The sequence below is a fragment of the Electrophorus electricus genome, chromosome 5 (genome assembly GCF_013358815.1).
Source record: "Electrophorus electricus isolate fEleEle1 chromosome 5, fEleEle1.pri, whole genome shotgun sequence".
NCBI classification, from domain to species: Eukaryota; Metazoa; Chordata; class Actinopteri; order Gymnotiformes; family Gymnotidae; genus Electrophorus; species Electrophorus electricus.
In genome coordinates this window covers 13,161,833-13,186,889 of record NC_049539.1, presented here as the reverse complement: position 1 = coordinate 13,186,889, position 25,057 = coordinate 13,161,833, and the positions used below count along the sequence as shown (strand labels likewise).

Sequence of the window (25,057 nt, the reverse complement as noted above, 5' to 3'; positions counted from 1 at the left end):
TTTCCATTTTTCATGTGCACTCTGGAGGCCCGGCTCTGCCTTCAGTCCTGCCTCCAGAACTGCCCCCAGTCCTGCCTCCAGACCTGCCCCCAGTCCTGCCTCCAGACCTGCCCCCAGGCCTGACAACTGACCTGCTCCCAAACCTGCTGTAGCTTCCTGCAGCAGTGCTGACCCTTAGGTCAGCGTGGCCTGAGCCACGGATTCAGCTCACCTCCGCTGTCACACAAATGCACCTCACGGGCGGGGCTTGAGTTGTTGTTGTTGTTGGTCTTGCTGGGAGACAACTGAGCCGTCCCTCATTAAAACACAAGATGACGTGAACCGCTGACCCGCTGTTCCGGCTGCCGGTGAGTGGAGCAGGTCGGTGGAAGGTGTCTGTCAAGGCGCACGCCGTCTCTACGGTAGCGCTGCCTGGGTCACACTGCCGCCGTTTCAACACCACAATCAGGCCCCGCAGAAGAACAACCTCCCTGTGAGCAAGAGACAGGTTACTCTTTCATGATGGAATGTAAAATACCCCCATTATGGCTCAAAGTAGTGCTGTCTTTGACAAGAGACAAATGTAAATGGTAATAGTACCAGAGCAGAGATTACTTTTAATAATCATACGGTGTATATTCCGAGCAAATATGACACTCCAAGTCCCTTTCGGTCTTTTTACGTTCATGCACATACACACTCACATGAGTGCACATGCGCGTATATACACACTCGCTCTTCTCAAGACTTTGGGAACGCAGGCCATGCACCGTGTAGCCACTGGCACTGTGTAAGTGTAAGTGTGCCGCGCAGCCGCTGGGCACCACAGCACTGTGCAAGTGTGCAGTTGGGCTCACCTTCCTCTGAGCTCATGCCCCTCCTACCTGTGGAATCCATCCCTGTCCACTTCCTCCGACATCGCAAGGTTGGTCAATAAGGCGCCCTCTGCCGATTGGCATCAACCGTCTCCGGTGGCATAGCTAACGGAAAATGAAATTGGGCAGCACATAGGGTACGATGGCGGTAGCCTACGGACCTTAGAACTGCTGTAGTATAAACCACCATCGTTCCCTGTTTCTCAGTCACCTCCGGCAGCGTAAAGTGCGCTCGGGAACTTTCTGCGTGTGAGAATGAAGCGGAATCTCGGAGCTCTCTCCCAGCTGCATCTGAAAAGGCAGAGTTAGCTAACAGTAGCGTCCTGTTCTTGGTCAGGAATCCACTGGGCTAATATTCTAGAGAAAGGGGACACTGAGTTGGAGAAGGTAATAGGACAGCTAGGACAGTAGTGGAGACTTGAACCTCAAAGACGGACAGTTGCTGAGATGTTATGGAATGGAATTCCAGAGCAATGGGGGCCATGGTGACCTGCCTGCTGTAGTGTGAGGATGCTGGGAGTTGAGTTTTGAATATGTTGCAGATTGATGGAGAGAGAGAGAGAGAGAGAGAGAGAGAGAGAGAGAGAGAGAGAGAGAGAAACCCAACTTTATAAAGAAGTTATTTTAAAAATTAAAGGACATTAAGCTACAAAGGTAAAAGGTCACCAGTTAGAAAACACACCACTTACATCACTAATGATCGAGATCATGAGCACCCTGAGTTTCCCAAACAAGACATTTTCACACGAGTTAAAGGTAAACCCAGATCATACATTTAGTCTCTAAAGGCTTCAGTCAGGATTTCCAAATGTCACATTTTGGCAAATTTTTCTTGGGATCATTCAAAGGTTTGCCAAAGTGCCAAGCCAACCTAAGCAGCCAAACCAAGCAATGCTCACTCGCAAATATAAATGAGAACCCACGAGCCCTGGCTCGAGTAGAAGCCAACTCAGGAGTTCCAATAAGGGCATTCGGTCTAGATCTGGAATAATCTCAAGTTCGTGAGCTTGAAACTGATCAAATCTTGAGACAAAAGCATTAGCGGGCATCTCTGAATGTAAAATCCCCCCCTGCTGGGAGTCTGCAGAGCACATGGACAGGCTTTCTTTACCCGGCAGCAGGACACCGAGACCTGGAAATGTCTTCTGGCTTCCCAAAGAGCATGGATGTTGTACATGCATGCTCCAAACCCCAGAGAAAGACTGAGCAAGACTTCCCCTGCAGCGCTTGGAAAAAGTGAGAACCGTCGGGACTGCTGAGAGGCGCAACAGAAAAGCGTGAACCCTGTCATCTCGAGTTCGCCAGCGTGAGCTCCCATGATGCCACAGCCATCCATGGCCAGGATCGCAAAACCAGCGCTGTTCCTTGGGTGGGAGGGATGGCATTCCACTGCGCCCTGTCAGTCAGAGCGACACTAGCCCGCCGTGGGCGTCTGGGTCTTAGTGCTTTCCGGCGAGGGCGATTAAGGCTTTCCTCCGAGCGTGATTGGCCGCCCTGCGACTCGCCGTTGGCGGCAGTGCTCGGCCTCACGTGCCTGAGAGGAAGCATGTGCTTCCTGAACCCTCCCTGGTTGACAACAGAGGATGTCTGACAGGGGAGAGTGAGCTGGCTGGTATGTGGGATTTGGCATAATGACTAAAGTTGGAAGAAAATTGGGCTAAAAAATTGGAGGGAGAGTGTGAGAGTGAAGAGGCCATTTGATATTTTCATCCCGATGACTGGGGTAACAGCCGGCTCTGGGTCCATCCACTGAACATTAAAGGCAAGGGAGCGAGAGGATTTTGGCGCACTGGACATCCTATTGCTGCCCACAAGTAAGGTTTCCATGGTTATTTACAGCTTGTGGTGATTAGTTCAACAGGCTGCGAGGCGGGGGAGGGTGCAAACGCAAAGATCAGGCAGCGTTTGTTCAGAGTAGCTCCATAAGCATAGTGATAGTCACAGCGCAGAACAGAAGACAGACACACAGCTAGAAAACAAGACGTAGAACTGAACCTCTGGGATCCAAGCACACAAAAGCAAAGACATGTAATGACAGGCAAGTAAGTAACGACCGACAATTGGCGACAGGGAGCCAAAAGGCACATGTGCATGGGCAAATTAGCGGGAAATGAGACGCATGTCAAAACAGTGCGGGGCAGGCACACTAAAACATGAGGCAGGGCAGAGATTAAAACAAAAACAAACATAAGCATGTGTCGCTAGTACATGCTGGGGGTGGGGGGATTGACTTCACCACTTATGTGAGTTACATATATCTAATCTTAGTGACTCGTGTAACAGTACTAGATCGATTCCAATGGTGCGGGGGGAAAAAAAATGTGTTACAAAATAATTGTTCATCCAGCACATAATGTCCTCAGCACTAAACCACCTTCCCCTCGCCCCCAATTAAATAAGGTGCTGAATCATTTAAAACTACACTTAATTACTTGCTCTGCAGCACTGTAGGAAATCCAAACCAAGTCCACTAAACCTTCAGAGTGTTGCCAAAACTTATCTAAGGAACACTGTGCATTTAAAAGAGAACTTTTTTGGCAGGGCGCAATCTTAGAACTTTTACTCTTGACAGTATCGGTCCCTTTCCATCTTCAGCCGCAGACGCAGTATTCCAGCCAGGATCCAGTGACGTCTCTCCGCGCAATTCCACTACGGCTGTCTGCTCCCGGCGAACACCTACAGGTCGGGTCCACTCCAGGCAGCAGATTCCATGAACTGTAGGGTCACTGGCCTCTCCCGCAACCATTCTCACCATGACAGCTGGGAAACAATCCGTCTCCTCGTCCTCGGGTCATGTCCATCGGTCTCTCCCAGTCCATTTGCAGCTGTCTGTCAGTCCCCCCCCCCCCGAGCAGTGCCGGGGAAGTTAGCATGGGCCGTGTTCTCGGGATGCTCTGCTACTAACAGCGGCATATTCGCTCCGATCTTCAAGGGCTGAAGTGGCTTTTTGAATCTCCTCAGGACCCCCACCGGTTCTCCATATGTCCTCATGGGGGACCCAGTGAGAACGCCGATGTCGTCAGCATTGGCCCGCTTTCGCTGACAGCACTCCCTCAGACTGGGCTCCAGGAACTGGATCTACTTTGTTCCTGCTGTCAGTTAGACAAACTGAGGGCCCGGTAACTAGGATGTTAAAGGCCTGAACAGCTCCAGCCTTGTCAGGGAAAGGTCGTCCCAAACTCCCATAGATTTTCAGCAAACTAAGTGTGTCGGTGTACTAACAACATATATATAAACCCAACTTCACGCAAAGGTCAACCCTTTCTTGAGCCAGTGAAGCAAGTTTAAGGTGTCTGGGCCTTACCTATATGAAAGCAAGTGTTGAAAGTATTGAAAAATTAGGTAGTTTACACAAAACTAATCACTAATACTAATTATGGATGGAGGTTGTAGACATCTTTTTCACATATCTGAATGGAAGAGGAACAGAGATTATATACCCTCTGAAAAATAAATGGAATTCATGTTGGACCAGAAGCCTTTAGAGAACTCTTCTGTCCGTCGATTGAAGACCAGGTGACCGTTCTTGAGCAGCAAGAGTAAGATGGTTAAACCTGGGAACACGTTGTAAATTTCAGGCATTTTCTGGTAAGTGTGGTGGATTACGAATCTCATGGCTGGGGTCTCTGTTCATTACGGCTGTCATTGAAAGCATAGGTGATATATTCTCTCAACTGTCTGGAAGTGCAAGCGACCGAGCACGTCCCTCTCTCCAAACTTTCTCTCTAGTCCAAAGGGGTATGTGCTGGGTATGTGCATGCAATGAGAGAGAGAGAGAGAGAGAGAGAGAGAGAGAGAGAGAGAGAGAGAGAGAGAGAGAGAGAGAGAGAGAGGCTTGTCCCCTTGTTGTCGCCTGGCCTTGTCAAAAGCCCCGAGATCTCTAGGGCCTGGGTTACCCGGCATTCATCTCCACCTGCCACAACATGATAAAAGGACAAGAGAGAACAGTGTTAAAAAAGGAAAGGAAGACAGAGAACGATAGAGAATGAGAGAGAGAGAGAGAGAGAGAGAGACAGGGAATGAGAGAGAGAGATGACTGGCTTTACTTAAGGGTAGAACGGTGAGGAACCATGTTATACACCTGAAACACACACACACACACACACAAGACTGGGTTAGATGGCATAGAAAGTGAAATGTGTGTGTGTGTGTTTATGTACACAAGCACATGTATGCTTCGTTTTGTTTGCATTCGAGATGCAGTCAGGGTACTTTAGAAAATGAAAATGCATATCAAGCGTCTAGAATGGCTCAAATTCGTCCTGGCAGGAAAACCTTGTGCTGGACCCAGTCGGATTCCCCGTTTGATCCCTTCACATCTTCCTTCTCCGCATGTCTGCGTGTTTTAGACGCGAGAACATGCGGCGGCTGGGGGCCTCGGTCAGGCACCTGGCTGTTCCAGGCTGTCACAGGAGCACTGCGCTACCTGTCTGTCAGAACAGCAGCCCCCTGCCGGCGAGCCGCAGGGTTTCCTGAGCCCCTGCTCCCAGCACACCTGCCTCACTCAGTCAGCTATTAACAAGCCCATTACCAGCTTCAAATGGCTTTGTGAGAACAGAGGAAGGCTGGAGAATGTGCAGGGAAGAGCCGCACCGGGCGGTGGGGGCTCGCGTCAGGCTGTTTAGGGGTTTGGTGGGTGGTTGAGGGGCGGCTCCTTGCCTGTGCCCCAGGTCTTAGGGTCTTAGGCTTAAAGCAGATGTCAGTACAGTGAAAGGAAAGTGATAACAGCTAGTGCATGTGGAGACAACACACACACACACACACACACACACACAGGCCCAAACTTAAGCACACGTGCCAACACACACACCCGCACACAAACACACGCATGGATGCGCAGGCACACATGCACACACGCAAACAGGCACACACACACACACACACACAGACAGACCAGGTGCTGTAGATGCATCCAGCTTTTAAAGGAACTAGGGTGTCCCCTTTAAGAAAACCACATTTGAATCAAAGATGCTCCAGTGTATTTTAAAGGATCCAAACGCACGGTTCCCATAACCAGACCTGGCTGCGTGGGGCACTGCTGACGACCGTGAAAACGACAGCAATCTCCGTGACCCTGACTGAGCGCCGCGTTATCGCTAGACAGCAACTGCGCCTCCGTTTCTGGAGTGTGGCGGGTTTGGGTGACACCTCCCAGCTAAGGCTGTTAAAGGGAACAGAGATGTTTCGGCTGATTAGCGGGCAGCCCGTCCACGTCTCCGGCACCGGCGTGTTAGACAAATCAGCTAATCTTCACTGAGAGGCAGAGGGCACGCTCGGTTTAAGCTGTCAGGTGAGATTTCACACTGACGTCCTCTTGCGAGTAACCACAGGTGGAGACGTATGCTGTCTCGCGATTACCCACACAATGGGATCAGCAACAGCTCTACAGAAATACGGTAGAAAAAAAGAGTGAGTGTAATGACACTGAGTCAAACTCAGTGGCTGCCATAAGTGTGTTTAACCTATCTGCTTAATTATACCAACCCCCAACTGTAGCATTCTTAAGAAATCCTTGCAATAATGCAATTCAGAAAGTAATTTTAAGCTTAATTTTGAAGAGGAAAAAGTTTTGCCACTATGTAAATTCATAGCTGTGCGTGCGTGCGTGTAACTGTGACATTAATGTGCGGCTGCAGCGGTTCAGTGTTCTACAGTGGGGATTGTTAATCTGTTCATGAAAACTCATTACTCTATTTCATAAACAGTAGTTTCATCAAAGAATTAATCAGTCTTTTTATTTTGTATATATTATTCATCACCATGTTTGCCAGACTGTACGTGATCTATAAGTGGAACCACGTCCGATATTCATTTCACCAATAAAATTTATTATCATTGATATTTTTATTACAGTTATAAAAGTGTTGGGGAGGCCTGTCATATTGTATGTGAGAAAAGGACATAAACCAATAAGCAAATCTGTACAAGCTAACTGCATTGCCAATCAAAAATGAATCAAGATGCTTTATTTTTCGCTGACCGGTTGCCTTCATCACTAAATAAATATTCGTAATGACATAACCAATCTTTTTTCCTGCTCCTCATTAAAACACACTTAGGCCTTGCGGTCCTCGTTTGCCAGCCGGAGTAATAGCTCTGTCTCTGCAACGCAAAGCCCCGCCGCGGACTCGGATCGATTAGTCTGTTAGTGTTTGATCCTTGGCGAGCAACAGGATTGATTAAAAAGACCGAGAGGTCGAAGGTCAACGAGGAAGCAAGGTAAAGGAGTTTTGCTCATTAACCTCGCTCGGTGTCCGCGTCGTGCTGCTGTGAATCGCACCGCACGGCGAACGGGTCGGCACGAACCAGATGGGCCGAAAGAATTATTCTCCGTTGTACAATCGCTAGCGATTCGCGGTAGCGTTTTGTGCGATCAGCGATAGCAGGCTCCATCGTGATCGTTTGTAAATGAATGTCAGCGTGACATCTTAACACTCCATTTTCACTGTTTGTGACTGATGTGTAGAATGAGTCGGTTGAATCGGTGGTGTTTCGACACGCTCTTCGTCAAAGACCAAAACTACTCTGCGAGCCGTGGACACATGAAAGACAAAAATGAAAGATTTGGAAATTATTCTCATGTTTCACAGCGAGTTTCTTTTCTTTTAACAGAAAAAAAAAACATAATTCATGCGGCACACAAGTCTTCAAGCGGCTGAAACAAGTTTTCTGCTGTACAAATTAAAACGTCAGCTTTTGTTCCGACGTCCACCAATTATTCAGGAGACATTTTAAATTATCTTTCAAGGATAGAGTCTTAAACATCTTAAATGCAAGTGTATTCAAAGCTAATTACGAGCAGACTGCTTTTTAAATATGCCCGTCAGCATTAACAGTGAATTACATGCACTTTCATTCAACAGGGAAATGAAATCAGAACTCTGCTTTAGATCAAAATTTCACAATCTGCAAAAACTGCAAAGCGCAGGAGAAGAGACTGCTTGAACTCCTGTTGACGTTGTGTGATTTGCATCACTGAAGACAAGCTTTTTGTGCAATTTCGATCCGACTGACGGGTAAACGTACTAAACTGCCCTTGGCACATGCTCGATGTTTTGTTTTGGTTTTTTTTTGGGGGGGGGGGGTTGCCACGGATTTTGTTATACTATTGTGCCATACTTAAAATATGTACAATACAATATGTATGCGATTTGCCATGAATGGAAAATGCAGCACGATCTGTGGACATCTTAAGAGCACTCAGATTGGAGTGGAAAACTCTGGGAAAGAACTATGATTGACATGAAGTCTACCATTCAGTGAAAACCCATCACAGATGTCTGTTCCATGGCTGTTTTGTAGTGTGAATGTATCAAACCCATGTTGGCTTTGTGCACAAAAATCTACTTCAAAGTGTGTGAGTGCGTTCATGTGGTGGTCTATGTGCTAAAGTATACATTGCAGTCTGTGGCTGAAGGATGCATATCTTTGTGTGTTTTGTATGTACATGAATTACGTGTGTCTCTGGCATCTAGTGAGGATCAAAAAAGTGTGTGTGTATGTACATATGTGCATATACATGTATGTGCATTTGGTTCCCTCTCTGTTGAGAGAGGGCCCCCCCCTTAAAGCAATCATCATTAGTGGGTTTTTGTCTGCGGGGAGCTGAGATCTCGCCTGTGCACCACTGCCAGCTGTCACCATGATGGAGCAGAACAGCACCGTTCTCCATGGTACTCTTCTCACACCTCCTCAAATTGCTGTGTGTGTGTGTGTGGGAAGGCTGCGGAGGAGGATATAATGACAAGCAGGAAAACAAAAGTGCTTGAAGTTATCAGCGCAAGCCGTAGCAGTCTAGGGGGACCTCTGGCTTGTGTCAGTTAAAGCCAACAGGATTCCCCCTCCGTTTTCATGTAGAAGTGTGTTTGATGGCGAGGACGTGCGTAACGGCTGCGGACCTGCAGTAAGGAGGGGCTACGGAGGCCCTGAAGGTGAGAGGGCAGGGCAGGAGCAGCAACCACCTCCTCCTCGCTTGTCCCGAGTCAAATCCAGCACCGAAATCTTCTTCACTTCCCTGCTGTGCCTAGTGGAGTTCCCGACGCCTCCCTTTTTTTGCGTCAGGCGAACACGCGCAGGCACCCCTGACATTTTTATTGTTTCCTGATTACGTTCAGGCTTTGCTGATGCTCTGCTTATTTTGTTTTGATTCGATTTTCCTCTCGTGCCTCCCGGAGGACACGGGCAGCTCCGATAAACAGACAGCCATCCATCCATGTGTTCCGCGAGCCTTCAGAGCACATGCTGGGGGAATTACTGAGTGTATATGAGTAGATATGTCCCACATGCACTGCAACAGCAGAAAAATGTAGATTTGTGACAAGCCAAGTCTAGTCACGCGCGATTATATATAGGACATGTGTGTATGTGTGTGTTTGTGTATATCCTATAAATAATCGCTCGTGACTAGGCTCAGCATGAGGATTTCTCGGGAAATTCTGATTTCTTATGCATTGAATGCATAGATTAAAATGCCCGTTGTCTCCTCTGTCTGTCCAAAACCGCCCACAGTTGTGATTGGCGTCTCTCATGTCTCTCTCGGCAGAGACTTAAGGAGCTGAAACAGAGGGAGTTTGCGCGCAATGTCTCGTCGAAGAGCTGGAAGGACGAGAGGAAGCAGGAGCGAAAGCTGAGACGACTCCATCAGCTGGCGCTGCTCAAACAGCAGAGGGACAGGTGAGGGGCTCTTTACCACACACTCCCACAGTCCTTCTGGAACAGTTCCCCCTGCTGCCGAATTCACCTCGGACAACGCACCCCACCTTACAGGATTTCAGTAGCGTTTCACTTGTGCGTTAATACGGTCATGTTTTCAGAAGGCTGTTAGAAATGGTGACCTCTGCACCTTAAACTCCGAAGCTCATATATTTGTGTAGCGAATGTGAAATGGTCTGCAACTGCTTTATGTAAGTTTCTGTTTTGACAGTTCCGGGGTGAAGAGTGCAAAGCGAAGAGCCGTGGCCACAGAGAAGCGGCACGAGAAAGCTCGACTGAACAGAAATGAGGTGGCAGGCCTTGGTCCGGCCTCCGCCCACGGCCAGAGAGAGACACCGCCCACCCAGGATGTCACTCCCAAAAGCTCCGCCTCCGCGGATGAACCGTCAAATCGCTGCTCTCTCCGGGTTCAGACCTCGCCCCTCCCCCAAACCCTGAAAGGTCACCGGCGCTCCAGGACAGGGGTCTCGTTCTGTTTCTTCCGACGTGCCCAGCTGAAATTGGACTCGTGTGCATCAGTGTTCAGCGACGCTCTGGACGACGCCAATGATCACCAGGAGCTCCAGCGCCAGAGGCAGAAGCTGGCTCTGCAGGCCCTGCACTCCCGATCGCCATCGCCCGTGCCTGGCCGGGAAAACCACGACCTCCCCCTGGACCCGGCTGTCTCCAGCACCTGCAAACAGAAGGGAACACAGCCAGATCATCCGGACCTGGAGCCGAGCGTGGCCATCCGGGCGAGCTGTTGCGTACCGAGGCAAGAAAGACAAAGCTGTCCTGACACACATGCCCCGGAAGATGAGAGACAGCCGGCTGGTTCAGAAGACACAACGTATGTCCGGGGCCAAAAACTGGTGGGAGCTGGTGGGGTATGGGTGGAGAGGAATGGCCAGACGAGTCCCAGCCCTGCTGGTCACACAGATGGACCGGGCAGTGTGGCTCCTGGCCACCCCCACACGCACACAGCCTCACACCGAGACACACAAAAAGGGAACAAGCGAGACGTTGTGCGCGCCGAGGACCCACTGGAGTGGGCCAGGGATGACCCGGTCAGCAGGCCGCTCTCTTTCCCAAACGTCCTCGGCAGGAACGGAGCAACAGCAAGATGGTCTGGCGAGCCGGTGCGGTCTGTCTCCAATGAGCCCCGCGTATCTTTTAGCTGCGAACTTTTGGGTTTGGAACACTCAGAGAGCAACGAGAGCAGCACGGGGCCAGAGGAAGCAGACGGGTGTCGCTTCTCCAGCACCTCCCAGCACGGAACCCAGCGCGACGGCCAAGATAAATTAGCCGTTTCCAAATTAAAGAGACCCAAACGCAAGCAAAGTGCGCGAACGCGTGTCTGTAAATTAGACCCTGGCAGGAGGCAGCGGGCAGGCTGCGTGCCTGGGACACGCCGCCAGACACCCGGAGGCTTCAGCGTGGCGACTGGCGGTCGAGGATGCCACGCGAGGAGGCACAAGTTTGGGAAGAAGAAGCGGAGGAGGAGGAGGAGGAGGAGGAGCCTGGCACGGGACGAGGCTCCAAACGAGAGCAATGCGCCAGGCCTGAGTCTGAAAAGCGTCATCGTGAAGTCCCTCGGTGGACCGGCGGGCAAAAGGCGGAGGCGTCGGAAACTGCCAGCTGTTGTCTGCCCAGTGAAGCACGGGGCTCCCGTTCCTCCTGTTCGGAGCGTCACCGGGTACGGCGACGACCCGCGGTGGGGCGGCGACTTCGGCGAGGTGAAACAAGACACCAGCATGCGGGCCCACAGAGACAAAGCCAGTTCCTGGGGCGTCCCGTCAGACCTTAGCTCGGACGGGGAATGGTCCGGCTTCCAGAGGGGGAAATTCAGTCCTTCCCCAGGGTCGGCCTCCTGTCATACCTGGAGGAGAGGACGCAGCCCGCCGTGGTCATACATCAGGAAATCCATTTATGATTTCCCCTGCTACGGTTACAGGCATGAGTCAGACAGCCCAGCTAGAGGTACAGAGTACCGGGAGGACTACTGGGATTACAGATACTCGGATATCCACAGGGAAAGGAATTACTCTGTTTACGACAGCCCTTGTGCTGTAGAGCGGACACACGGTTTTAGGAAACATAAGAGGGCTGTAGATGAGTCCCAGGAGGTTAGCACAAAGAGGATATGTTTCCTCAGAGCCTGCGACAGCCCTGACCCCCGGGACACAGAAGGTGATGGGTGGTGTGAGGGGCCCAGCCCTGACCGTAGGAGGCACAGCGAGCGAGACAGAATCTGGTTAAGCCCAGAGACCAGTCACGACAGGGCTTACGAGCGGCCCAGCCCCAGGTCCCGACACAGTCCTGCTTCCTCCAGCTCCACGAGCATCTCGGACCTCAGTGGAGAGTGCGGCTCACGCACGAAACTCTCCTGCTCTGGACAGAGACGGGCTCGCGATGGTGGCTTAACGTGGCCAGTGGCGAGACCTGCGGTGACCAAAGCCTCTCGTTCTTCAGCGAGAGAGAGGAGACCCTTGCTCACGCCCCCGTCCACTGCAAGGTTAGATGCGACGCTGACAGACACCCGGCTCGTTATCTCTGATCCAGGCAGAAAACGCGAGCTGCCAAACTCTGAATCCACCAATTCGACAAAACCGAGTACAACACCCGACAAAAAGCTCGCAGGTAACAGAGCACGTAACCTTTTACTCCCCTTGATAGGAAAGCTGCCCTCTATGAGGAGGGGAATAAGGGCTCACAAAGAGAAATGGAGCAGGAGTCAAGCTCAAGAACCCGAGAGCCACGCAACATCTGAAACTGGCTGTGTGAGTTCGGACAGCCCCGCACAGACAGAAGACCACGATTCAAACTCATCCCATGCTTCTCCACCGACCGCTGACCAGGGGACCTCTGTGACGCCAGAGCAGAAAGGTCAGAGTGAAAACCACATGGGAACGCCCCTTCAGACCACCGAGCCTTCGGAGTGCAATCCGCCAAGACACCCTACCCCTCCCTTGACAGAAAAGCCAATAACGTTTACCGAGGATGAGATTGACAAGTACAGGCTACTCCAACTTCAGGCCCAGCAACACATGCAGCAGCAGCGTCATCTCCAGGAGCAACGGTCACCACGGAGACAGCCGATGCCCACAGAGGACGTGCTTCCCCTGAGCCACGCGGACCCTCCAGAGCCCTCGAACCAGCCTGCGACCGCCAGCCGCGTCTCCTACGCCGCCGTCCCACGCGAGGCGCTCTCGGCCTTCCCCTCCTCCCCCGACTTTGCGACGCTCCGGTCCGCCCCGCTCCATCCGCCCATCCCTCACCCCCGCCTCGCCCCTCTACCGCTCCCCGCCGCATTCTTCCCAGCCCCGCCCACGGCCGTGCTGCCGGCGGCCCACACCCTCCGCCCTGTCCCCGTGGCATCCCTCCACCCGCGGCCCCACCTCCCCGGTCTGGTGCTCCACCCTCTGCACCACGCCACCCTGCTCCCGGCCGTGCTCGCCCCCACGCCCATCGCGGCTGCCGTGGCCACGGCCAGCGCCCTTCATCTCCACCCGCTTCTCCACCCTCTGTTCCACGGCCAGGAGCTTCAGCTTCAGCCTGGTCCTGCCAGCTAGTCCTGGCCATGTGAGGTAACATCGAGAGAGCGAATAAGAGAACGAGCACACGGCGCGTTAAAGTAACTCGTTAATAGGACCTCTGCTCTGTCTCTTTATGCCACAGTTTGAGAGTTTTGCTGGTTTTCTTTTCTTTCTTTGGCTGTACGTGTGCCTGCTGTATCTGTGAATGGCTGTGCGGCGTGGGCACCACCTCCTTTCTGTCAGCTCCTTAACTTGAGCACATGAGTAAATGTTTCTACCCTGTTTACTCTACACTGTAACTCGTGGTTTGATGGCAGCCTGTCTGAAGACACTTTAATTAGCACATGGCATTTGCATATCGTTAGGGATATGCTAATCGGAGGGTTATTTTCATCCAGGTCTGAGAGACAGCAGAGGGGATATCGTGGAACCGAGGCGAACCCGTGGACTTCTCTCTGTGGATTCGGGGGATTTGGGAAAATAAAAATAGCATCACAATGATCACCGTTCCGCGGATGAAAAACAGGATGAAGGATTAGACGCAAAAGTGCAGCACGCAGGTGACCTCTTGTATCCTGTGAATCACACGTTTCTCCCTCTGCCATTAAGCGCAGGGAAGTGAGGTGAACACTAGACCGTGGTAGGGACTTGCTGTGTTCAGTGTATTGATAACATTTTCAACCTATTTCAAGGTCTACGGCCTCCGAGTGTGTTAATTTACTGTACTTTCCTATGAACATGCAACTATTTACCAACAGAAGGTGTGTACATCCTGCACTCAACTCACCTCCGTATATTGCAGAGACTTTGTATTTACACTTATTTTGTTAGAGCCGAACATTTGATCATCTGTAAGATAATGTCATGGTGAAAAGAAAAAACAAATAAACTGAATGTCATTTAAAGACTTCGGCCTTATCATTACTGCTGCCTTCTTAAATTAAGTAAGTTCCTTCCGTGGAAACGTAAAGCAAGCAGGGAACATGGTGAAAGTGAGCGATGTTTCTGGATGAGTGAGCATTTTCATCCCTTACCACGTCTGAAAAAGTGCCTGAGTAGATTCTGGGCACAGCACCTCTTCCCAGACAGCCTCTCCATTTCAAACGAGCCTGACTTTATAGCTCTGATCTAAAGGAATGGGGGTTTGTGCTAATGAAGGGATTGGTTGCCAGCAGTAGCCAAATAACACAACTGTGCATTTGCGTTAATTAACTCTCACCGGTACCAGTCTGCTACTCTAGCGTGCAAAGGTCCGGGGACTCTCTGACGCTAAAGTGATAGATGTTTCAGAACATCTGAAGCGGAAAAGCCCAAACAGCTATTCCATGTGTTCTGCTCCTCAGGTTGCATAGGATGATGAAACCGAGGAGGTGACCCTGATAGCCCTTTTCCACCAACGAGGAACCAGAACCATTCTAATTTGCGCACCTATTTTTGAACTGTTCAGCACGTTTCCACCAAAATAAAGAGTCGGAACCGAAGAATAGTACGTTCTTCACCATGAACTGTCACGCAGCGGCGCTGGATGGGGTCATTTGTCAGGTGTTTACGCACACGTTGCACTCGATGGTATGCGAACAGACCCACAAACCAGACGACTGGAGTGCTGAAGTCAGCTAATGTTGCTGATTATTGGTTATTATTTCATTATGTTTTTATTATAATAACAATAGGTAGCTCTGTCGTCATGTTACTACTGTGCCACACCTGTCCTTGATTCCAATAAAAAATTGGAACAAATGCGGGCTGGTTCTCAGAAACGCAAACCAGGACAGAACCTTCTCCTGGTTGGTGGACAAGTGAGAGTTCTGAGAGTGGCTCAGTGTTCTGGTTACAGCCAGGGTTGTCAGTTTGGATCCCAAGGACGAAATCTGACATACAGCAAACACATACATTCACCAGCCACTTTATTACAAAGCCCTTATGTTGCATCTTCATGTCGGGTCTGTCGTGTACTTGGTTAGGTGTACCTGTTGTAAAGGTGCATTTATAAGTGACCAGTCCCAGTCTTTGGCCAATCTCATGTTTGTGAGTGTTGAGCTGGTACAGGTTTTCAAGCTTTTGCTGAACAGTTTTGCTGGATTTTTTTTACACATCAGTGCAACTAAAAATATCCAGACAGCACTGGTCCTGACCGCTGAAGGTTTAGAGGGTGGCTAACACAAGCAGGCAAGGCATTTTAAATAAAATAGTACTTCTGATACTAGCTTGTACTTCGTACTAGCTTGTACGAACAGAGATGTGAGAGAATAATGAGAAATGGAATCTTCTTACAAAAAGGAGATGGAAATGAGCAAAAGGCAAGAAGAAGAAGAGACAGAAGCAATAAAACGCCCTGGCTGACTGCATCTACGAACGAGAGAGTCTCTTACTGCGTCTCAGGGAAACACACTCTCCGTTGTTGCCTCTGAGAAATTAGAAAGATTGTGGGGTTTTTTCTGCGACATAAGCATGAATTCTCCAATAGCGTAGAAGGCCTTTGCCTTGGAGATGAGGTTGAGACTGGGGAGGACGCACTTTAAGGGGCCAGCCCGCCCTCTACCTAATCGCGCACCCACAAACCACACCCGCGCCGCACACACTGCGATGCGTGTCTGGGGAACGGACCACGGCGTATACTCCTCCACCACAGGGCGGGAGATCAAACAGACTGCGCGAGACGGAGAGTGGCGATAATTAGCAGATGTTTCAGAACAAACTCCGTCTCGGGCCTCGCGTTCTCCTCCTTCCTCTCACTCACTTTAATACGGGGCTTTCAAACTCAACGGGGGAGGGGAAGGAGAGAGAGAGAGAGAGAGAGAGATGAGAAGTAAAAAGCACAAAAACATGAAAGAGATTCATCTGGACTTCTCTCTGGGTCATTTGGAGTTGTAGTGCTCTGAACTGTCCTAGGCTCACCTTGATTGGACTTTTAAGGCTGCAGAAGTGCACACTGGCACGTGCAGAAATAACACAACAGAACTCTAGAACTGTGTGCTCAGCTTCTGTTTATTTAGAAGACAGGCCTGGAGCTGAGGTAATGACTCAAAGAATGCAAATTAATGAATCACGCTGAATGTATGCTGAAAGTTATAGCTCAGTGAATAATACATTTGGAATGTGCCCTCATACCTGTCCCAGCATTTAGCAGACGCCTTAAACAAGAGTAACTCCCATAATTGTCATGTGCTCATTGGGAAGGGAACCCACAATGGAGGTGTTAGGTAATACCTTGCTCATACGGCTGATAATATAAGCAGATAAAAGCATGGAAAAAGACTCCAGTGGGGAAATAAACACTACTGGATACCCAACATGCCTTGGGGTGTTTAATAAGATCATCAAGGTCCTATTACTTTAATATAACTGAATAAATAAAAATTGCAGCCAAGATCAGACCTCCACCCTGCACTGCCAACCCAGTGCCCTATCGGCCCCGTCCATGCTGGAAAGCTTATACTGCATTATAATGCTGTTTGCTAAGTTTACTAAGCCTGCCCAGAAGTGGGACCTTGCAGTAAGACCACGGATGCCATTAGCGCCTCTCCCTGAGCACCTGTTTAGCACCTCATACGGCACATGGCACAGTGCTGCTGTTCTCCGCCGCTTCCCCGTCGGCTGCATCGTCCATAGTGCCCCCTGCTGGCCGCACGGTGGAGGTGCCAGCGTGTTTGTTCGTCCTCACAGCAGCTGAGGTCTTGTCTGCTATCACAGTTTGTGTTCAGTTTAGAATAAGAGGAGAGAAAAATGGAGAGAGAGAGAGAGAGAGAGAGAGAGAAGGAGAAGGAGAAGGAGAAACAGAGACAGAAAAATAGCCACCTGTTGACTCTAGTGTTTTCGGCTGCTGATTTGTCATACTTTTAAACAGAGCATCACGAACGCTGCTTGGCGTGAATAAAAGGGTGTCTCGTCTCTTCCAAAACCATCAAGTCTCTGATGAAAAACGTTTAACGAACACCTAACCAAACGGCTATATGAGCAAAACCCGTGTCCTCCAACCATCTGCACGCACTCTGCTACAGTCCTGCTAGTGGCATGGTTAGATCGGCACAGCCCGAGACAGGCAGCGACCAGACTCCCTGTGCTCAGAATGTGAAATACACCTGTGTGCTGGCTGTAATTAAAGTTCAATGACATAGAGCCTTTGATCCCTCTTCTTAGGGCGTTCTGTACCTCAGCTTCTCTTGGAAGCTTCCCTCACTGGATTAGGAATTCTCCGCCACCCCCCACCCTTTAACATAAAGGTCTCATTCCCCCTGTTTCTGGTTCATCATACAGTAGATTATCCCAGCCCTTCCGAGGAGCCAAGACACAATCCGGAAGCACGAGGCACGAAGAATGGATTTTTGAAGGATGGGGAGTTTGTGAAAGATGGTGAGAGAGGGAGCGAAACAAAGAACAAAAACTCTTTTTTTTTTAATTATTATTTTTTTTAACACTGATCCTGATTTATGCGTACCTGCACTCTTTCTGTTCTTTACGTTCACGTCCGGTACCTTTAAGATAAATGTTGACCGAAGTCCACCGTGTCCACCGTGTACCCTACACACGACCAGGACTCACACTGGGGTGACGAATGCACGACTATCCTTTCACACTCTCAAACTGTGTTTGATTTTTCATTTCTATGTTCTATCAGCAAATCGTAAGCAGACAACACAGGTGAGGTCACCTGGTCACACTAATGACAGTGATGAGTATAGTAATTGCTGTTATAAGAGGCTAAGAGGCCCAATCTCTCTCTCTCTCTCTCTCTCTCTCTCTCTCTCTCTGTCTCTCTCATATTTCCCAACAGGCAGAACATTAAATGAAACTGTTTTTTTTTTTTAAAGTAGCTTAATTTAATTGCACCAGTGAAAAGTGAACAATACCATCTGCAGTCATTTCCATATTTCAAAAGGACATATAATTGCTGTAATGGGTGCTGTGATTTCAATGCAACACTTCTCTCTCCTTCATTTCCTCCCCTCGCTGTGAGAAAAAGCAATGGGACCATTCATCTTCTGAGGAGCATAAACTGAGAGAAGAAAAGGAGAGAAAATAAGGAAAGAACCAGAGATAAAGGAGAGAAAAAGAGACAAAGGAGAGAAAATAAGAGAAACAGAGATAAAGGAGAGGAAAAAAAGGAGAGACAAAGGAGAGATAAAGGAGAGAAAATAAGGAGCGAGAGAGAGGAGAGAAAATAAGAGAGACAAAGAAAATAAGGAGAGAGACAAAGGAGAGATAAAGGAGAAAATGAGACAAAAGAGAGAAAATAAGGATAGAGAGACAAAGGAGAAAAAATAAGGAGAGAAACAGACAAAGGAGAGAAAATAAAGAGAGAGAGACAAAGGAGAGAAAATAAGTAGAGAGACAAAGGAGAAAATAAGGAGACAAAAGGGAGAAAATAAGGGGAGACAAAGGAGAGAAAATAAGGAGAGAAACAGAGACAAAGGAGAGAAAATAAGAAGAGAGCGAGACAAAGGAGAGAAAATAAGGAAAGAGCAAGACAAAGGCAAATGCGTTTAATGAAAATAACAAATGGGTGTTCCAGAAACTTCAACTTTTGCAAGCTTTAGTAGATCATAAAACATTTTCATTAGCTAAACCAAGGAAGTAGCAGTTCTGGTACTGGGCCACTGGCTCTGAAAGACGGAAGGTTTTTGTTAACTGAGATTTAGATACCCAAACACGAGGCCAAGATGAGAACTCAAAATCTTTAACATCCCTAATGATTTCCAATTATTTCCAGTTAAATTGAGCTGAAAGTTTTTCAAAGTGGTCTGTGAAATAACACGTCTTGATTCCTAGCTGACCTTTGCATGGCTATAAGTAAAGTTCTTCTTAAGTTCCAAACGTTTGAGACGGGTTGTTGAAATGTTAAACTGTTTTTTTTCGCTTCTTAACGAGACCAGTATTCCTGACTTTGAGAGTCTTTAAGATATGTGATTATTTTAATGTCTAACTATGTGATTGTAACTGCGTGACCTTACTTTGTGGAGTTACCTTGGAATCATTCTTAGCATGCAATTCTGTTCTTCCGTCTCTCCTCTGAAGGCAAAGCCGTCAGAATGAAACCACGCATTCTGCTATAATCCTGAACAGCAAGGGCAATGTGACCAGATCAGACCCACTGTTACGAGACAGATCAGCCTGGGAGTCAGCAGACGGCTGAGGTATTTTAAGACGCATGCGATTCTGGTCACATTGCTGGAAGGGTAAAGTACAGATAAATGCTATGATTAGCCCTCCAGGGGTTGATAGCTGCCTTCTTTCTCAATCCAGCCCTCGGGGCCTATGGGCCGGTCCTGGTTTTCGTTCTGTTCGGGCTTCTAAAGAGCCTAATACAGAGAATCAAGGGCTGCAGTGCTCTTCACCAAGGTGTACTTGGAGTCTGAGCAGAATGAAAAGCCGGCGTGGCTTGAGTCCCTGTGGATTGGATTCTTCTTCTTTAAGCAAAGGCTGAGAAGGATTACAAAGGGTGGATGCTATTTTGCTGCAGCACAACGTTGTCATTCCTTTGTGACCGACAGCAGATTCTTCTAGAAGAGAGGAAAAACCTGAGTCATTTTTATCTATAGCATATTCCTTTTTTTTTTTGGTAGGGGGGGACAACATATTCCATAAATGAATCATCAACTGATCATTTCATTCATTTTATTTGTCCCTGATCAGTTCTCCCCTCTTCTTCCAGTTATTCATCATGGTTTTAACCAATCCTTTTTAGATCATCATAAAAACTGTTCTTCTTGGAGAGGATCTGTAAATAAATCTGTGGAGAATTTCAGCACAGAGGATATTTTTGGCCCACTCACTCTGTCACGGTGACATTCCGCCATAGTGACATTTTCAATTTGGCCCAGAAAGCCATAGACACTCTTCCCTCGGTTTTACCTCGCATTATGTGCTAAGCAGTAAACACGGCATACGATATCTGAATCCGAACAAATCAGTACTGGATATTCAACGTGTCTCGCGACTGCTTCTGAAATACAATACATCTGCTAATTGCATCATGGATAAGGACATCCATGTCCTGATGATACCGGGCAGAGTGTTTGCCCTCTCTGATTTACAGTATCGCTTCATAACCATTATCCTGACGACCTGCCATCCACTGCTGGTGCGACCAGACCTTTGGGAGCGGGATTAGCTACAGCAGGATCACACTAGGTTCCATCTCTTCCTCGTCCTCCGTGTTTTGAATGAGAAGGTAGAAGATGATCACCCACCGCAAAGTTCTCCCATTTGCAGAGCTGGAACTGTGCTTTTGAAGCGAGCGAGACGCCGGAGCCGAACTGCGGTTACCACGGCGACTCTGCGTGCCCGTCCCGCCTGCCGTTCTCAGCGAGCGCATGCCGCCCTGCTGGTGTGCATTTACACTACCGAACGCTGCTCATCAGCCAGCACCTTTTGATCCACAACGCCACTGATCTGCATCGAAAAGGAGGGAAACCGAGGGAGGGCGAGAGAGAGAGAGTGAAAGAATATAATGCGTTGCAAACTTACAGGAGCGAGACAGGAAAATTGTCAAAAAATAATAAGGCTTTTCAAGCTTCTCTCTAACGAGTGGAACGGGCTGGGTGGTGGCGCACAGAGCAGACTCTATCTAATCAAGACGTTAATCAAAGTGAAAGAGGGAACCTGACAGTGCATCCATGACAGGCTTGTCACTTGTGATGAGCTGAAAGGAAGAGAGGAGAAGGGCACCCGTGGGGGAGAGACACGCTGAAAGTCTTAAACCTCCGTGAACTAACAGATGAAGAGAGCTGGAAAAGGCATATCAGAAAGGGAGCATTTCCTACTCAGCTAAGACTACATGCGGTGTCGCACATGGGAATGGCGACAGTCAGCGAGAGCTGGGGTAAATGGATTTATTGCCATGCTCGCCATTGGTCTGGCCTTGGAAGGGGGTTGCCCCCAACAAGGAATGGTGGGCCTATCTAACTATAGGACTGTTGTTCTAGCGCCAGGTTCCGTCCCTGCTAGCGGTTGTTACCGCCTCGAAGGACAGATCCTGGATCAGTCCTCCTTCCTGTCGGCCAGCCCTGACTTCCTCTGTGATTTGAAGCGTCTCATGACGCCTCCCATCTGCACGCGGTGTATTCTGAGAACCAGAGGGTTATATTTTATTCCTTCCAGTAGCGTGCCCCGCAGACAACCGATGTGTGCGTCTTCAGAAGCGTTGGCATTTGAAACTTGATTTGGTGAGTGCCAACTCTAGCACCAGCACTTAATGACATCTGCCTGGTTCCTCCAATCACGGCAAAACCTGGAAGCTTATTCTGCCTCCTTGCCCTTCCTGTGCTGCCCCGATCCAACAACCACATACACACACACACACACACACACACACACACACACACCCTGTCAGAAGAGGATGTAGCAGCTTTGTGATTTGCATACATCTGGTTTCAGCACACAGCCCCAGATCTGGGCCAAAAACCAGAAAATAAGCCTGCTGATCAAGAATGGATTTTCTCCTCCTGTTTAATACTTCATTTCCATTATTGTTCTTCCCATCAGTCCTCTCCAGCTCTGAGGTGCCAGTACATCCATTTCCTCTGCGCTATGCAGCTTAATCACGAGGAAAGCCCTGATTGGAGGCTAAAACCAGTAATTCCTCGATTGAGATGTAAAGTAGATAAAAGAGAAACAGCAGGGGGGGGGGGCATGAGTGAAAGAGAGACCGAGAGAGTGCGTGTCCGCACGTGTGCGAGAGCGAGAGAGAGAGAGAGAGAGAGAGAGAGAGGAGAAAAAGGAAAGGAGCAGATTCCAGCGGATGCCCGGTGTGTTGATGGTGTGTGTAAACCTTTGTGTGCTCGAATCATTGGTGAAAAGCCTTACATGGGGAGGTTGTACTGAAGGGCTCTTGACTCCTGCAGTTATGGGACATTAGGTGCAGCCCCTGGGCAATCACAGCCTGCACTCAGTTTGGGTCTAAAGGCACCTGCTTCATAAGTGCGCTTTGTACTTTAGAACAAGCAGCGCTCTAAGGCAACACATCACCTCTGATGGGAAACTAGCAAACGCTCTGCAGTGTTTCATGAAATACAGCAGTTTCAGCCCAAAAAAAAAAACCATCCAGTTATGAAACATACGACTTGTCTGTCCCCTGCATCCTGAGGTAAACCACATTTGTTGAGCAGTTTCGCAAAAGAATTTCCTCTCTGCCTCTCTGAAAATGCGCAACTTTAACCGGGCAGAGGATGAGCGCTGGAGCTCACAAACATCAGGTCTAAGGTCAGAGCGTTTGACGCAACAGCTCGTGCGGTTCACTGTTTTCTCATTTCTAATCAACTCCAGAGCATCCATCAGCTGAACCAGGTGGACGAACTGGGAGGTCAAGTATTCACGCGACAAAGCTCACAAGACGTGCACTGTAGGTCGCTGCACGGTCTCTCATTAGACTCTTTGTGGAGAAACCGCTGTGCTCTTGAGGTTACGCATTTGCTGTGTGACCGTGACAGTTGAGTTATCCAGCAATTGATGAGAATGTAACCCCAAAGGATTCCCAAATCGCCGAATATCCTTATTGTTTTTCCCCGCTGCCTTTTCGTATGATCACGCACCGCTGTGCTGAACAACTGCAGCTTGTTGTTTACGCCCTCGGTAGTCATTTGGATCACTTCCATTTGAAGAATCACGAATTGTTTCCTTAATCCAATTTAAATGTAAACCTGAAAAACAAAATAGTGCAAACTGCAGCACTTTCTGAAAGGGAACGACGGAGAACGCGAGAGTGGCGCCATTAGCCTCAGTCTCTCTACATTCTCGACTTTTTTCTGACGAAGTGCCACATATCCAACTTTCAGTTCCGCATCATTAAACCTCGGAGCCAATTTACTGCTGAAAGTGACTAATCACGGGAAAAGGCCTTTCACTGCAACATAAATCACATGTCAGAAGGCGCTTTACATTTTTCATCAGCCCCCTATTCGCCCCCGCCCCCCTCACCTTCGCCTTTCCTTCTCCTTCACTCACTCTCCTTTTTATTAGCTCGCCGCATCACCATCCCAGACACTTTAAATGTTGCGTTGTCAGTTTGAAGTCGCTTTGCGTTTGGCCGACTTCCCCCACCACGTTTTGTCGTTTTGTTTTCACGCTTCGCGTTTTCGTGGTCGTGTTCGGGTCCCCCCGTCGCTGCACTTCGCCGGTTTGTCCGCCCCTCTTCTGTCGGGCAGGTGGGGAGGCAAAAAAAAAAAAAAAGATCGAAAAGCGATGAAGAAAATCTAGAGGATGAGAGGAGAGAGGGAGGTAGAGAGGAGCACGCAAAACGCGAGAGCGAGAGGGACGAAGAAATGACGAGAAAGGGGGATAGGTGGAGTGAGCGAGAAGAGGAGGAGAGGACGGGAGAGATAAATCACGCTGTCACGGCGTTTCCTGCTGTCTGCAGATGACTGATTAAATCATTCTCCAAAGCGGGCGACAGGGCCCTCAGTGCGCACGCCGTCTTTTCCCTGCAATACTTGTTTTATCCCCTCCACAACTTACTTTACGTTTGTTTGCGTGCGCGCGCGTGTGTGTGTGTGTGTGTGTGTGTGTGTGTGAGAGAGAGAGAGAGAGAGCGAGAGGAAGTTCGTTCCTAGCCGCCCCAATTGATTGCTTCACCCCTCGCCAGGCAGAAGGAAATAAAAAATCATTTCTGAAATCATATTAGCTGTGTTCACCAGGTGGCTGATCAGCCTGAGACGCCGCACTCTCTATCCTGTTATTCACAGCGGAATGTGCGACCGAAGGGGAACGCAGCCCTATAGGAAAACAGATGATGCAATATTGTAGAACTAATCTAGCTGATGCTATCTTATGTTGACGTTCGGGTCTAGACTTGGGATTTATCGTAAGCCGCAAAATCTTCGGCTAATAAATTTTAAACTACTTATCTCTACAGTGAGTTTTTATTTCGTGTAACACTTTATATAACCAACACTGCTCCAGTAAAATTATAGAGCGACTAAACATTAATACAATGAAAAGTAAAAAAATAAATAAATAAATCCAGAGTTTTTTGTTAATTCTGTCATTTTGTGGGCTGGATAAAAGAACACAGGTTTGGTTCCCAGTACTCTCCTAGACAGTCGGCTAGCTGTAATCATGTAAACTGATTATCAGAGTCCGACGGCTGGACCTAAAGTTAGCCTAGTGTGATCTAAAGCGTGTTCCAGGCCCAAGAGGTAAACTCATGCTCAGTCCCAAATGGTGCCCCAAGTCCCGTGGTCCTCCTGAAAGTCCAAGTCTTCAGGAGCGCTTACTTTCAAAGTGTTCCTATGGGACAGACTTATAGATCTTACATTATAGATCTTGCATCTGCATTGTACCTAAGAATAAAATGGAATTATTACCAAAGTTGCTGTTTTTAATTGCTTAACAACTAATAATAAATTAGCGGAGAAAAGCCTTTAACTCACATCTGAAAATGTTCTTCTCTGCCATGATGTTCAGACACGAACCCACTCACTCTGATTGGTCCTCGCTTGTATCTCACGGAATTTTGGGTAATAGGCCACTTCTAAGGCAGCATCGTTGCGATCCTTGCCAAAGGCTGCGGTAAAGGCGCACAGAGGGCGCTCTTGTACACCCCTTTGATAGCCAGATGAGAACCTACCGCCTCGCAGTCCCTGCATACGCGCACATTTGGGCACCGCAGGACCCCAGTGCGCCGTTTGGAACTGCGCCTCGGACATATTAAGTCTTTGACTGAGCCGTTCTCTCTCGCGACGCTCTGTGGCACTTCTTGCAATAGCACATATGTGTGAAGTCAGCTTTATTAGATCAGACACAAACACGAGTGAAGAAAGAAAAGGGAGCCGCGTTTCATTTCGCGCTTTCTTTTCGGTAATCATCATAATACGGCTTATATGTGGACGGAAGAGAAGAAATGCTTTTAAAATGTAATGAATTTCTCAGCAGCTGCCTTACGAGTGCAGCTAGACCGAACGGCACCTTGCCTGTTTCCGAAAGCTTGGTAGTATGTTTTATTTATCAAAAACCACAAAACCCCCATGTGGGGTAAACTTC

General features: G+C 48.7%; 1 protein-coding gene across 1 annotated transcript in view; it reads left to right on the top strand.

The window, feature by feature from the left end:
* LOC113577913 (G patch domain-containing protein 8) overlaps positions 1-13,965 on the top strand; it is an 88,808-nt gene extending 74,843 nt beyond the window's left edge. The window contains exons 3-4 of the mRNA XM_035526459.1: positions 9,397-9,527; positions 9,778-13,965. Of these exons, the coding sequence (XP_035382352.1) occupies positions 9,397-9,527; positions 9,778-13,117 (3,471 nt within the window). The 3' untranslated portion in view covers positions 13,118-13,965. The remainder of the gene's footprint in view (positions 1-9,396; positions 9,528-9,777) is intronic.
* The last annotated feature ends 11,092 nt before the right edge of the window (positions 13,966-25,057 follow it).